The sequence below is a fragment of the Pseudophryne corroboree genome, chromosome 4, assembly GCF_028390025.1.
Source record: "Pseudophryne corroboree isolate aPseCor3 chromosome 4, aPseCor3.hap2, whole genome shotgun sequence".
Taxonomy (NCBI): domain Eukaryota; kingdom Metazoa; phylum Chordata; class Amphibia; order Anura; family Myobatrachidae; genus Pseudophryne; species Pseudophryne corroboree.
This window is the reverse complement of record NC_086447.1, coordinates 358,612,168-358,625,803: the sequence shown is the minus strand read 5'-3', so window position 1 is coordinate 358,625,803 and position 13,636 is coordinate 358,612,168. Positions and strand designations below refer to the sequence as shown.

Below are 13,636 nucleotides of genomic sequence, written 5' to 3'. Positions count from 1 at the left end.
ATTGGGTAGAAGCGTTCCCCGCTGCCACAAATACTGCTACATTTACTGCAAAGAAAATTGTGCAGGAATTTGTGTGCAGATATGGTATCCCTAGGATAATTGAAAGCGATAGGGGTACCCATTTTACAGGTGAAGTCTTTCAGGTTATGTGCAAACTAATGGGAATTAATAGTAAGCTGCACACTCCGTACCGCCCACAGGCGAGTGCGAAAGTGGTAAGAGAAAACCGCACTATTAAGAACAAGCTGAGCAAAGTGATGGCTGAAACTGGATTGTTGTGGCCCGAAGCTTTGCCACTTGTATTGTACAGCATCAGAACCACTCCCAGGTCCCCCCTTAACCTATCACCCTTTTTTAGATTCTTTTTGGTCGACAACCCCACGTAATGATTGACCCCCAGGATGATTTGAAATGCAATAACGAGGTAACTGTAAAGTATTTGGTTAAGATGAGCAAGCAGTTGAGGAATCAAAACAGCAATCTAAAGCTGGTGATTCCTGACCTACCAGACAGTAATTGTCATGACATTGAACCTGGGGATTATGTAATGATTCGAAATTTTCTACGCTCAGGTTGCCTTATTGACCGGTGGGAAGGACCGTACCAAGTCTTACTGACCAGTACGACAGCATTGAAGGTTGCCGAGATAGAGACTTGGGTCCACTCGTCCCACTGTAAGAAGGTCACTGACCCAGAGAAAGCCCGTGACAAAGAGCAGAGTGTGGAGGAGGTCGTATCATTGGAGTGTCTGTTCCGGGAAGGTTGAGAGGCAGGACTGTTGTCACGGCACCTGAGCACAGAGAACTACAAGACCAGAGGCGGTTGTCGCACAAAATTTCTTTTTCCTTTTTATTATTTTCTCCATCTCCCATTCCCCTCTTCCCCCCCCTTCCTTGCTCCTTTTTCTCTTCCCCTTAGCAAGATGGACTTACCCCAAGAGACTGCATTCCGGGTTTTCCTGTTGACCCTGTTGTTGACCAGAGCAGTCTGTTTCGGTGAGAGTACCAGAGAGGTCGAGAAAGGATCTGGAATGGGTTCTGATGACAAGGACGGATTTGTAGAATTCCAAGAGCAACACATTCACCGAGCAAAGGCGAGTATCAGAAAACTATCTGGTAGTCAAGAAACTAGGAGACACTGTGAAGGGTTATTGGCTGAGGAGAATTGTATTTGTAGAAATTGTGAAAACATAGTTGAGGACGGGTGCATCCAGAGATGTCAGTCCAGCCTTAATATCAACATGGACCGTCATCCATTGAGTGATTATCACTCATTAGTGGGTAAATTTTAAACCAAACAGAATGCTGGGTGTGCTCACAAATACCTCAAGGGCAGAGCAAGTCAGGACTAGTACCGTATCCCTTAACAATAGATGAGGTACTTGAATTAAGGGGTGGGAGACCGGTGGACAAGAAATTTAATATTTCTAGGCCCCCTAGTTTGAAGCTCCACCAATATCATGTGGATAGATCCTTAGTATGTTTCAACATTTCCAATCCCCCAAAGCCAGGAAATTGGGAAGTGACATAGAATAACCAAACCATGGCATTTTCACACAGACGATAGAATGCCCGTAGACACTGAACTTATACGCCAAATAGCCGACGGTGGGAGGTATTTTCGGTATAGGTATACTCTAGGAAGTAGGACCATGCGGGTTGGAGAAGTATCTCCAGGGTACTGTGCGCATATCATACAGCCTGATACGTGTACTGAACAGATGAGAGAGTTAGGGATAGGATTTTTCACTTGGAAGGTTTGCAATATGGTAATGTCATATTCTGTCCCATATGTTCTCCCCGATGATGCATATTTCATATGCGGGAGGAAGGCGTATAAGTGGCTTGCCCCAAACTCAGAGGGATTGTGTTACATTGGAAGAGTGTTGCCAGAAGTTATGACCATAACCCATAATAAGATGAAAGACATTCATCGCAATGCTCAAGCGCCTTACACTCACACTCACTATGAACACATTGTTAAGAGACACCTTATAGATAGGACAGAGCACGCAGCCTCTGATTTGATCCACGAATCCACCGGGATTCAATTCCTACTCGCGTTAGATATCGCCCGTACCGCCAGAGGAATTATACATTTTAGGTATATTCATGCGATAGCGAACCTGATAGATAATATCACCGAGATGTATGATGACACCTTCAGGTATACAGGGAGGGAATTGCAAGCTTACAAAACGGAACTGATCCAGCACAGGATGGTTCTCAATTATATCACAGCGGTGACAGGCGGGTACTGTGTCACCTTAGCAACTCAGTATGGTGTAAAGTGCTGCACGTACATTACAAACAGCACTGATGACCCAACCGAGGTCATCGATCAAAAGATGGACTATATCTTGCAATTGAAATGGGAGTTCCGAAGGAGACACAACCTTACCCTTACTGCTGTGAGTAATGAACTGACCGGCTGGGTCTCATGGTTGAACCCACGCAATTGGTTCTCAGGTTTAGGAGAATGGGCTCAAAATGTTATCGTGAGTGTAGGAAAGTTTCTCCTTTGTATCCTGGGAGTCGTCGTAATGATTGGTTTGATATTTAGATGTGTTCGATTATTAACGCGGTGCAAGCGCAGTACCAAAGTGATGAGTTTGAGGAGCGGGGGCACTGTTACAACAACTGATTTAATTTATGACCCATCAATCGAGACAATGTTGTGATAAGACGTGATTCCACGGTCCGTTTCTTTCACCCATTTCTCCTTTGTTTTCCCTCAAGCAATAATACATCCATTCGGAAGAGGAGTTGATGAATTATACATCCATTCGGAAAAGACTCTTTGATGGACACTCTAAAGACTTTGATGGACACTCTAAAGACTTTGATTAACACTCACGGCAAAGATACACCCATCCGGACAAGACTTCAACCAACACCCAAGAATGACTGCACAAATGTTATGTGATTGTATTTGTGATACGTGTCTTATCTTCATCTCTACAACCTTCAGGTAGTGACACACATAGTCGACAGGTGATATAGATCCACATATTAGCATTCACATATGTTCCCCCTCCATGTATCATCAACTAAATGTGCACCCCATTTGTTGGAACAAGAAGCCGAAAAGAGCTCGGTAGTGTTTGTTGGTCCACTTACAGACCCTTAATACGGGATGAGAAGGATTTAATGTATACTTCGCAATACCTCGAAGCTTATCTAGAACATGTACGGCACAATGATACATGCCCTTCAGACATGGATTTCATACATACATGCTTTTACTATCCCACTAGGCCATACATTTCCCGCCTACTCCTCTCCTCTTACCATCCAATTATTTTATAGATATTGTATTGTATATTTTTTTCTGTTTAATGTTTAGATAGTGGCAGTTATTGTTGACTGCCAAAGGGTGGACTGTCAAAGTCGAAAAATATTGTAATACATATGCCTTGTACTAACCCCATGCACATGCCCGCTGCTCGTGCACTCAGTCCTCCGTGCGTGCACATATCCGCAATTTGCGTAGGATCGCTCCGGCGATCATGTGCGTGATATGGGTATTTACGGCGGAGTTTGTGAGCGTGTAGCGTGTTATTAGAACATTACATATTTAACCCATATAGGGGTATATGCAATTAGCGGCGAATCGCTGCAAATTATCGCCGTTCGACACAATTCGACCGTCCAATTTCGGCAAGTGGTTGCCGAAATTCACCATATTCAATGGAAAACGGATTCGACAGTCCCGCGGGCGAAAAACGGCCGATTTGACGGATTTTGCCGCGATTTTAAAAAACGGGGAAAAACGTGAAAAACCCGAAAAAAAATGGCGTGTGGTCCCCCCTCCAAAGCATAACCAGCCTCGGGCTCTTCGAGCTGGTCCTGGTTCTAAAAATGCGGGGGAAAAATTGACAGGGGATCCCCCATATTTTTAAAACCAGCACCGGGCTTTGCGCCTGGTGCTGGTGCAAAAAATACGGGGGACAAAAAGAGTAGGGGTCCCCCGTATTTTATACCCCAGCATCGGGCTCCACTAGCTGGACAGATAATGCCACAGCCGGGGGTCACTTTTATACAGCGCCCTGCGGCCGTGGCATTAAATATCCAACTAGTCACCCCTGGCCGGGTACCCTGGGGGAGTGGGGACCCCTTCAATCAAGGGGTCCCCCCCCAGCCACCCAAGGGCCAGGGGTGAAGCCCGAGGCTGTCCCCCCCCCCATCCAAGGGCTGCGGATGGGGGGCTGATAGCCTTGTCAAAATTGAAAGAATATTGTTTTTTCCAGTAGTACTACAAGTCCCAGCAAGCCTCCCCCGCAAGCTGGTACTTGGAGAACCACAAGTACCAGCATGCGGGAGAAAAACGGGCCCGCTGGTACCTGTAGTACTACTGGGAAAACAATACCCAAATAAAAACAGGAGACACACACCTTGATAGTAAAACTTTATTGCACACCTGCCGACACACACATACTTACCTATGTTGACACGAAGACCCCACGGCATTTTTTTTCTGAATTTTACCATTCCATCTAAAAAAAATAAATAAAAAAAAATATTATTTTAAAAAATAAATAAATAATACTTGTGCCTCCAAAAAAGACAAACCAAGTACCTAATCCCTTCTAATATAAATAGATATGCTATTATCAATTAAAAAAAACACAAAAAAAAACATGTTTTAAATTTTTTTTATTAGTTTCACCCACCAAAGTGTGGCGGATTGAAAATGTCGAATTTACTGTCTAAAAGCACTGTTGTCGAATTTCCAAACTTCAATTGAATATACTTTGGTCGAATTGCAGCACTTGTATCATTGCAGAAAAGTCGAATTTGACAAAAGTCGAATTTCAAAAAGTCGAATTTTGAAAGTCCGTTTTTTTGACGGAAAGTACTGAATTGCATTGACGATTTTTTTTTTGGCGAAAAAGTCCCGAAATTCAACAATTTCGGGAATTCGACCGCAATTGCATATACCCCATAGCGTACATTTTAGATATAGTTCCCCTAGACCATGTCAGCGAGTATTATTAGTTTAAACAGTTCCTGGACAGAGGGATTCGCCTTTGCATGATAGGAAGGGTCAGATAAAGGTTGGAAGGTGATGTCTAGTATCCAGCTGTAGGGTATTTTGAGGGTAACATTCCGGTGTTAGTTAGAGAAAGATCGCTTGTTCCTGCGTATAGTTATGTACAAAAGTAGAATATGAACATTAACTGTATTTACTGTATTTTATGTATGCGGCGGGAATCCTGAGGATACCACCCACAAGAGCAGTTGGGGAAAGACATCGCCCACCCTTTCAAATCCACCTATGACCTTTGCTGTAATGTAGAGACACATCCCTGTGTCCAATGGACAAAGATTACAGTGACCATTGTATTGTGTATGCATGTTGTGTATAAAAAGACCATTGTTGCCTGGCCGGTCAGAAGACTCTAAACACTATCTGTATGACCAGCGGAGGACCGAGCCGGGTTGCGCTTGCGAACATTCTCACGTATGTATATTCTCTGTAGCCATTATTCTGTTTAGATTTACTTGTTAGCCTGTAGTGTATGATTTGTATTGTTTTTACCTTTTGGAATTAATCCACTGAGGCCTTAGAACCCCGTGGTTGCAACTACAAATCAGTGTTGTGTTTTCACTTTCCTGCATGGGCTTTAAAGTAGATTGATCTGTATAAGGTGTATGAGCATTGATAAGGTGTACGCACTGCGGGTGCTTTGTATCGCCAGCGCTACTTAAGGTTTACAGGTATTACATCATTACAGTACTTTGCTGTTAAGGGTTTAAAGTATAAGCATATCATTACATTGTATCATTAACAAGGTTTAAAGGTTATCCATTGTGTGTGCGCTCGCTGTGTGTACTCCGTACACTCAGCGCAGCGTGTGTACGCCAAGTGCGTACCACGTGCAGGACTATGTACGCAAATAGCGTACAAAGTGCGTAGCACGTGCTTTTAGTTTAGCGGCCATATCGGCTCCATGGTAAGTGTATTTAGAGGTATAGCATTGCGGTCTAAGATAATATCAACATTATCATTATGTACATGTGATTTCTTAGTTTTTTTATTTTTAATGAATTTGCAAAAATCTCAGCTTTTTTCACATTGTCATTATGGGGTATTGTGTGTAGAATTTTGAGGGGGAAAAAATTTATTTATTCCCATTTGGAATAAGGCTGTAACATAACAAAATGTGGAAAAAGGTAAGCGCTGTGAATACTTTGCGGATGCACTGTAAGTGCAGCTGTATGCTGCACTGATTGTATCGACGACTCGCAGACTTTTGTTTGCAACCCCATAAGGCTGCAAGCAAAAATGTGAGTCCAGCACTAGAATGGGCCGCAAGCGGTGTGAATTCAGGTGCCTGTGTTGGCATTTATTCATTGCTGTAATGACAATTCGCACCCTTGGTGGGGACTAGGATTGCCCCTTAGTGTCTTACTTGGCTTTTTTCAGATGACTTTGAAATATCGTAACCTAGTTGTTCTCTTTGTAGGAGAATGCTCACTTTAGCATTTCAGAATCTCTGATAGCGGCTATTGAGCTCATGAAATGTAACATGATGAGCCGTCAGCTTCAGGAAGAGGAAGAGGACAGTGACCGAGAGATTCGGGAGCTGAAACAGAAGATCCGTCTCCGCCGACAACAGATACGAACCAGGAAGACCTCAAGCAATGATGAACAACCCAGCAGTAAGTAACAAGTTCAGTAAAGAAGCAGAGTACAGTCAGTAATAACCTACAGATGAGCCTCTATCTAGTGCAGGTTTCTGTTTAAAAATATTATATTGTGTCATGTGTGCCATGTTCTCTTGAATAGGATGGCAAGTCTGTAACTAAATTTGCCATTTTTTAAATTAAATTGCTATTGTATCAATAGTAGGGGAATTAATGGAATCCCTCTTCAGAAAACAAATTGTTGAATAGTGTACAAAAAAAAATGCAGGACCCAATTCAATTTGGATTTCTTGCTGGGAGACCATCTATATAAATCTTGTGGATTTTGCTCTGGGTAAATTAGTTGCTATAGCTTAGTGCTGTGTGTCCCAGCACTACACTGTGTGTTATCACTGTGTGTGTGTTAAACACTAAGGGGCTGCTCGCATTGCACTTTTTCTGACCTTTGTGGTAGGCTTACTGTGTTTACTTCTCCTTAGGCTGCAATCAGAATCAGGCTTCTGTAGTTAGCACATGGAAGCTGATGGTACAGGTCCCTGCGGTGTTAATTGAATTTGCCCCCGTGATGCAAGTATAGCAGTAATGACATTTTTACTGCTAATCGTATACAAATGAGTCAATTCAGTATTCCTTCAGATCTTGTGTAAGACACCATTCTTTAGGTATGAACTTAAAATATATTAGTAGTCTCCTACTGTTATAATAATAATAAAGGGTGCTCCCTTTATTATTATTATTATTATTATTATTATAACAGAAAAACATTGGAGGCTAATACAGTGTGTGAGAGCTTCATCTTCACCGTCAAACCTGTTTTATGGCTTTCTATTACAGGCCTGGGTGTACTGGACTTTAGCTCAGGGGTAATTTCCCATGACTCATCTCGTCTGTCGGATTCTGGCTCCGTAGATGAGGTAGATGATTTTAAAGGTATGTTCTTTTTATGAATTTTTCTTTTTTCTTTTTTACATTTTTTTCTTCTTCTTTTTTTTTTAACATTAAGATTCAGATTGCTGACCTGAGTTAAAAATAGTATTTCCTGTTAAACTCAGTGTCCCAATTTTTGTTTAATTGCATCTGTGTATTATGCGCTTGTTCATGTAGCCTGCATCATGCTGTGTGCTGCACACATGTAATAAGAGCTTGTTCTACACTCCTGAGAACTTGAAGTCTGCTGCTAGGTTTAGAGGTGAATATTATGTGGATGAGTGACCAATTTCTGATTCTACCCATTATTACTAGAAACCGACGAAGAAGCAATTAGTTCTCATAGTTTAGGCCATCACGATGAATGTCATAATGACACCCATTTGTATCAGTGGGGAGCTTGAGTGAGCTAATGGGTTACAATAAAGACTGCTTAATCTGCACAGTGATATGATCATTAATTTGCCTTATGCAAATGTTGCTACAAAGTACCTCTCTTGTGTTCAGTGTCTGGAGAAGCCGTAAAATCGATAGGTGCGTTTTTAGATGTCACCATCTGTTGCACCATCAAAACTTGCTCCAGCCCTGTGGCAGGTGCTGTTTCTCCATCTGACTATGGCTTCCTATAGCTGCGGCTCTGCGTTTGTGTATGCGACACTTGCACAACACACCAATTAAATGGACCATTTTTGTGCGCTTTACTAGGCACCTTCCAGTCTCTGCCCAGTAACACCTTGAACTTTTCCACAACATGTCTGATACCATGCATCTTGATTGCAGCAGTGCCATTGTGCGTACACTGGGCCTAATTCATGTCTGTACACCATGCCAAAGTTCACTCAGTGGCAGACTGTGCGTGTAGAGAGTGATTGACAGGAAGGGACCGTTGTAGTGGAGGTAACTGGAAGAGACCGCAAAAACGTGTGCGTGTCATGGCCATTTTTGGGGAAGGAATATGCTGTAAGCTGCGATCATGTACGTATAAAAGCACAGTGCCTGCGTCGCTACTGCTGCATCGAGTGTGCACCCATAGGGTTACACTAGCAGTCGATGTTCCTCATTTATTGTGTACAGGCTGCATATACTGTACGCAGTTGCAAATATGTCTGCAATGGCTCCTGTGGGCATCTGTCTCCTTTCTGGTTGGCAGCTTCACTTGCAATGATTAGCAGTTCTGTAGCCTAAATAATTGTTGCTTCGTAGGCAAGTGCATACAGACATGAATTAGGCCCACTGTGTAAAGAGGGTTGGGTATGTGACCGCCAGTCACAATACCAGTGGCGGAATCCCGGCAGTTACTTGGCCGGCAGGGTGGGGGGGCAACGAAGCCCTTTGTGGGCTCACTTCGATCGCCAGGCAGAAGGCTCGCTGCGCTCACCACAGGTTCTATTCCCACTCTATGGGTGTCATGAACACTCACGAGTGGGAATAGTCCCTCTTGGTCGGCATGCCAACTGACGGGATTTTCAGATGCTGGGATCCCGGTGTCGGTATTGTGCAACTGCATCCCGTGTAAAGCATGCACAATATCAGTTTTTAGGGATTTTCACGCAGTTGCAAAGTATTGCTTAATTACGTAAATATCATCATTGCGTTAGGCTCTTTGCCTTTGGTGAGTCATGTGTTGTTTGTCTCGTTTTTATATTATATCATCAAGCTCTTTTATGGATGAAAGTTAATTTATGCAGATATTTTCCAAAGAAATTGATAAGGAAAGCTACATTTTCTAGACATCCTTTTTAGATATTCCAGGTAGGATTGGTGGGGGTAATCAAGCAGTACTGAAAAGGTTATCACCCTTGCACCTCCTTACCCTTATTACTCGTTACTGCTTAAAACAGTAAAGTGAAGATGTGTGTAAAATTGAAATAAACATAATATTCAATCTCTGCTTGTGGTAATAAATATCACAAGCTACAGTCGCTCTTTCATAGAGATGCTTGGCTAAAATGTATTGCTTGATAAAGACTGGTTTCTATGTCATCCCTACTGCAATATGGCTTTTTCCTGGCATGATAATAATTTAAATTGTCTGTGCAAAATGATTGCTGGTCATGCTTGTTTTTTGCAACATTTGGAGAAAAAAGAAAAATAATCCTATTCTGTTATATTTCCTTTTTATTGAAAGCTAAATGGTCATCTTTCAAAGAAGAGTCCTTTATAAATATGATGCACTGACCTGCTATAGCGCACTGCTCTTGCTGTATTATCCAGATGGAAATGATGGCCGTAGGCTGATTCCTAATGTATAGACATGGACTCTGTCACTGGCTTTGTTGCTCTCTTATTGCTTGAAGAGCATTGCTAAGAGGTGTAAAGAGCCCACAGCAAATAGTCAAACGGGTTACCCTGCCCAGTCACATTGACACTTTCCACTCTTCATGGAAAAGCTGGTTTGAAGATCTTTCCATCATAGTCTGGAGGTCTTTCCATCACACATTGACCTTCCACTGTTTTTGGCTTTGAAATCCTTGCCACTTAAATGTGTGTTGAAAAACTGACAGCTTGAATGGATTGAGTTGAGGAACATTTACAAAGGTTTGCCCACCCCAGAGGATGCAAGACTGTTTTAGAGAGTGACTCTTTATCATCTCCTGTATCGCATAAAATTAGGCAGGCTTTTATTACTATATAACCTATGACCTCCTTTTGCCTCATTAACGTCCCTCATTCACATTATCTATAGACAACAGGTGACACTTTAACACCAACCCCCTTTGTTTTAGTTTTTGAGCATCAACTCCACCAAATCCTGTGCTCATAGTAGAGCAGCAAAATTGTCCCCTTGACTCCTGATTTCCAAAACTATTGAGACATTTGATCTGCATTGCCTCACAATAACATATTAATAATTGTATTGACAAAGGCTGTAACCTGAAGATTTAATGTATATTAACTATTCTGTTTATGTTGTTATGCTTTTATTTAGACATCGATTTAAGGAAGTGCACAGACAGCCAATTGGTTCAGAGCTCTGACTCCATGTGAGTGTGATTTGTAAATTTCCATCTTAATCTGGTGGACCTAACATGTAATGTGATACCCTAAAGGTACAAATACTATCTACATGGTATATGAGCAATGTTATCTGTGTATTCCAGTGGTTCCCAAACTTAAGTAAATTGTGATTACCTGTCATCCTTAGGGTCAGTTATGGGGTGGACAGGGTTGTCCTTGTTTGTACGTATATTTTATGATTGGAAGCCACCAGCACTGATATTGCCTATCACACTGACCATAAATAATCTGGCTTGGTCCTGCAGCACCAACCTGTGGCAGCCCTGCCCCAGCACCCAGTTTGGGAACAATTGGTGTATGCTGTCATGTGGCTGTGTTCGATTGACTTAAAATGGCAATAGAAATTAATGCTAAGTAAACCTGATTTAATATATTTTCCTATTGCAATATTTAATCCTGTCAGTCGGTGATGATAGGGGCTTTGAGAACTCGCAAGTTAGTAAATACACCACACTCAGTGCTGTTAAATCCTTAATCATGAATAACATTATTGTTATTATTATTATTATTTTCATCATCTTTTGTTTATATGGCACCACAAGGGTTCTCCATCGCCTAACAAAGTACATAAATGTACTTTTTGAGCAAAACAAGAAAACAGTAACTTACAGTATAAGACAATGTAGGACAAATCCATGAGGGGGTTTCCAATTACCTGCGGTCAATGACCGCGGGTAATTATATCGCCGGGGGCTATTCTATTAGCCCCAATGCGGCACTCTTCTCCCCCCGATGCCGGCACTTATTGCGGATTATGCTTCGGGTACCTCAGGCACCTAAAGCATAATCCGCGATAAAACGGCTGCTGGAGCCACAATAACACGAGATTGGGGACCTGTCCCCGATCCCATGTGTTTTGTGCAATTGTGGGTGAAAATGGCCTGTAATAGGATACCGCGACAATGACCATCGGTCATAATAGTCGCGATATCTGGCTGTTTACATTGGCCAACAACAGATTAGAATTTATTGGATACCCAGAAGAACAAAGAAAAAGAAAAACAAATAAAAATCAAAAAAGGAAAATGTTAAAATGAAATAAAGATTCCTTAAGGTTGTATTTATACCTCATGTTTACCTTTTATATTGTACTGTATGAAACAGGAAAGTTCCTTGTAATGTGCCTTCCCATGAGGAGGTGAACACATTCTCTAAAAAGATCTCCCCTTGAAAACATTTGTTCCAGCTCTGAATTCTTATATTGTACTCAAACGCTCACTGGAAACACAAAATGTGAGCAGGTAAACAACCGTACTAAAAAATAATAATCTAGACCGTGAAAGAGCATAAAAGGGAAGTATCACCGAAGTGATTGATTTGTTCAAAGCAAATGAAGTCTTCTGGGACTATTTTCTCTAATGTGTTTCTTTGGGGCAGTGGAATGAGCCATTCTTGCAGAGTATACTTCTGAGACTCCTCCTCCTGTCCTATGCCCATAGACTAAAGTTGTTAGCGTAGAATAGTCAAGGGAGTCCACAAAACTTTCTTAATGTAGGATCCTTGTGTGAAAACCCAAAATACAATGAATAGTCCTTATTAGCATTGATGGGACTGCTGTTTTTTCACCTGCAGGGTCCACAGGTTATCCACAGGATAACATTGAGATATGAGGTAGCAACAGCGGATTGGCATCAAACGATCAAAGCTTTCAGCCTCCCAGAATTCAACAGGCCCGTTCCGATATCCCTGCCTCCTGGCTCAGGCAATTCAGTTTTTTGTTTGGTGCGGCATGGTCAATGGGCTGCTAGTTTTTAGCAGCCATAAGCTTTTTTATTTTTATAGTCTTGCTTTTTTTTGAGCGGTGTTTCTAAAAAGCATCTTAAATGCCTTAGAGTCGCTCCAACAACTCCCCGCCAGGTCATGACAACGCTTACCCACGTGTACAGTGCTGTTTCGGCAGGCGTCTGTGTAGGATGTACTAGCAAGTCCAGCAGACGTTACCAGGCTGTGGCCGGAGCACGGGGAGAAGGTAAGGTATCGGTTCCGCTTAGTAGGGGAAACGCGAGTCACAGCTGCACTCTTTCGGGATGGAGACTACCGAACGGTCACTGACACGGCTGCCACCTCTGGTGCACCAGCGCTTGGCCTCAGGGATCATAGGCTCCAGGGGTAGTATAAGGCCATGCTCCCTAGGGTTGATGTCAGCAGTGGGGAGTAAGACGCTCCCCTGGTCGCCCCTCCACCGGATTCATGACCAGTTTCCTCCGGGTTTCCCGCCATGAACGGAGTTCCTGCTTCCTTCTGAGACGCTGTGTATCTGAAAGGACCCAGTCACAGCATTGACAGCTGTATGACTGGTGTGTCGGTGTTCACTGTAGGTTCACGGGGCGATTGTGTACACTAATAGTGTCTGGATCCACTCAGCGTTCACTAACGTATTGATCAGTCCTGGAAGCGGGGTGAAGTCTCCCTGTATCCCACTCTCCTGAGCCGGGTAATACAACACTAAGTCTCTATCTACCTTGAGTACGAATAGTTGGATAAGTTCCTGATGCATATGAGTCTAACTATTGCTGCTGTTTTCTTTCGCTGTTTCTCCTACATACTTGAAATGTATCTGTAGTTGATGATGTGCTCATATTGCGTATTATACGAATGTATAACCTGTGACTGATTGCTAGTTTGATTGCTGACGTTACTATTTTCTGTCAGTTTTTTGTGTATTCCGATCCTGAGTGCAAAGCAGGGAGGGATTTTATTGTATGTCACTTTAACAAATTTTAAAGTGATTGCAGTCACAATTTGTGTAGTTAACACTGTAAAGGTGTGTGATTTATTTATCATGTCTAAGAGAGGCAAAGGTGAGGAGGATGCACTCTCCACAGCAGCACCAACACTAATATCTTGTTTGTTTTGCAAAGCTGGGTTAACCTCTCAGGATCTGGTTCAAAATGGATTATGTGCAAATTGTTTTAGTTTTCACCAAAGCCTCTTGAATAATCCAAGGCAGGCACAGGTTCAAGATTATCCCCCATGGGCTACTTTTGCACAGACATTATCCAGTATAGCTGAGCGGATAATGACAGCTCCTATACCAGGGA

At 42.5% G+C, this 13,636-nt stretch overlaps 1 protein-coding gene across 1 annotated transcript in view; it reads left to right on the top strand.

The window, feature by feature from the left end:
- RUBCN (rubicon autophagy regulator) overlaps positions 1–13,636 on the top strand; it is a 100,914-nt gene that overhangs the window by 52,325 nt on the left and 34,953 nt on the right. The window contains exons 12-14 of the mRNA XM_063916533.1: positions 6,470–6,665; positions 7,485–7,580; positions 10,507–10,561. Of these exons, the coding sequence (XP_063772603.1) occupies positions 6,470–6,665; positions 7,485–7,580; positions 10,507–10,561 (347 nt within the window). The remainder of the gene's footprint in view (positions 1–6,469; positions 6,666–7,484; positions 7,581–10,506; positions 10,562–13,636) is intronic.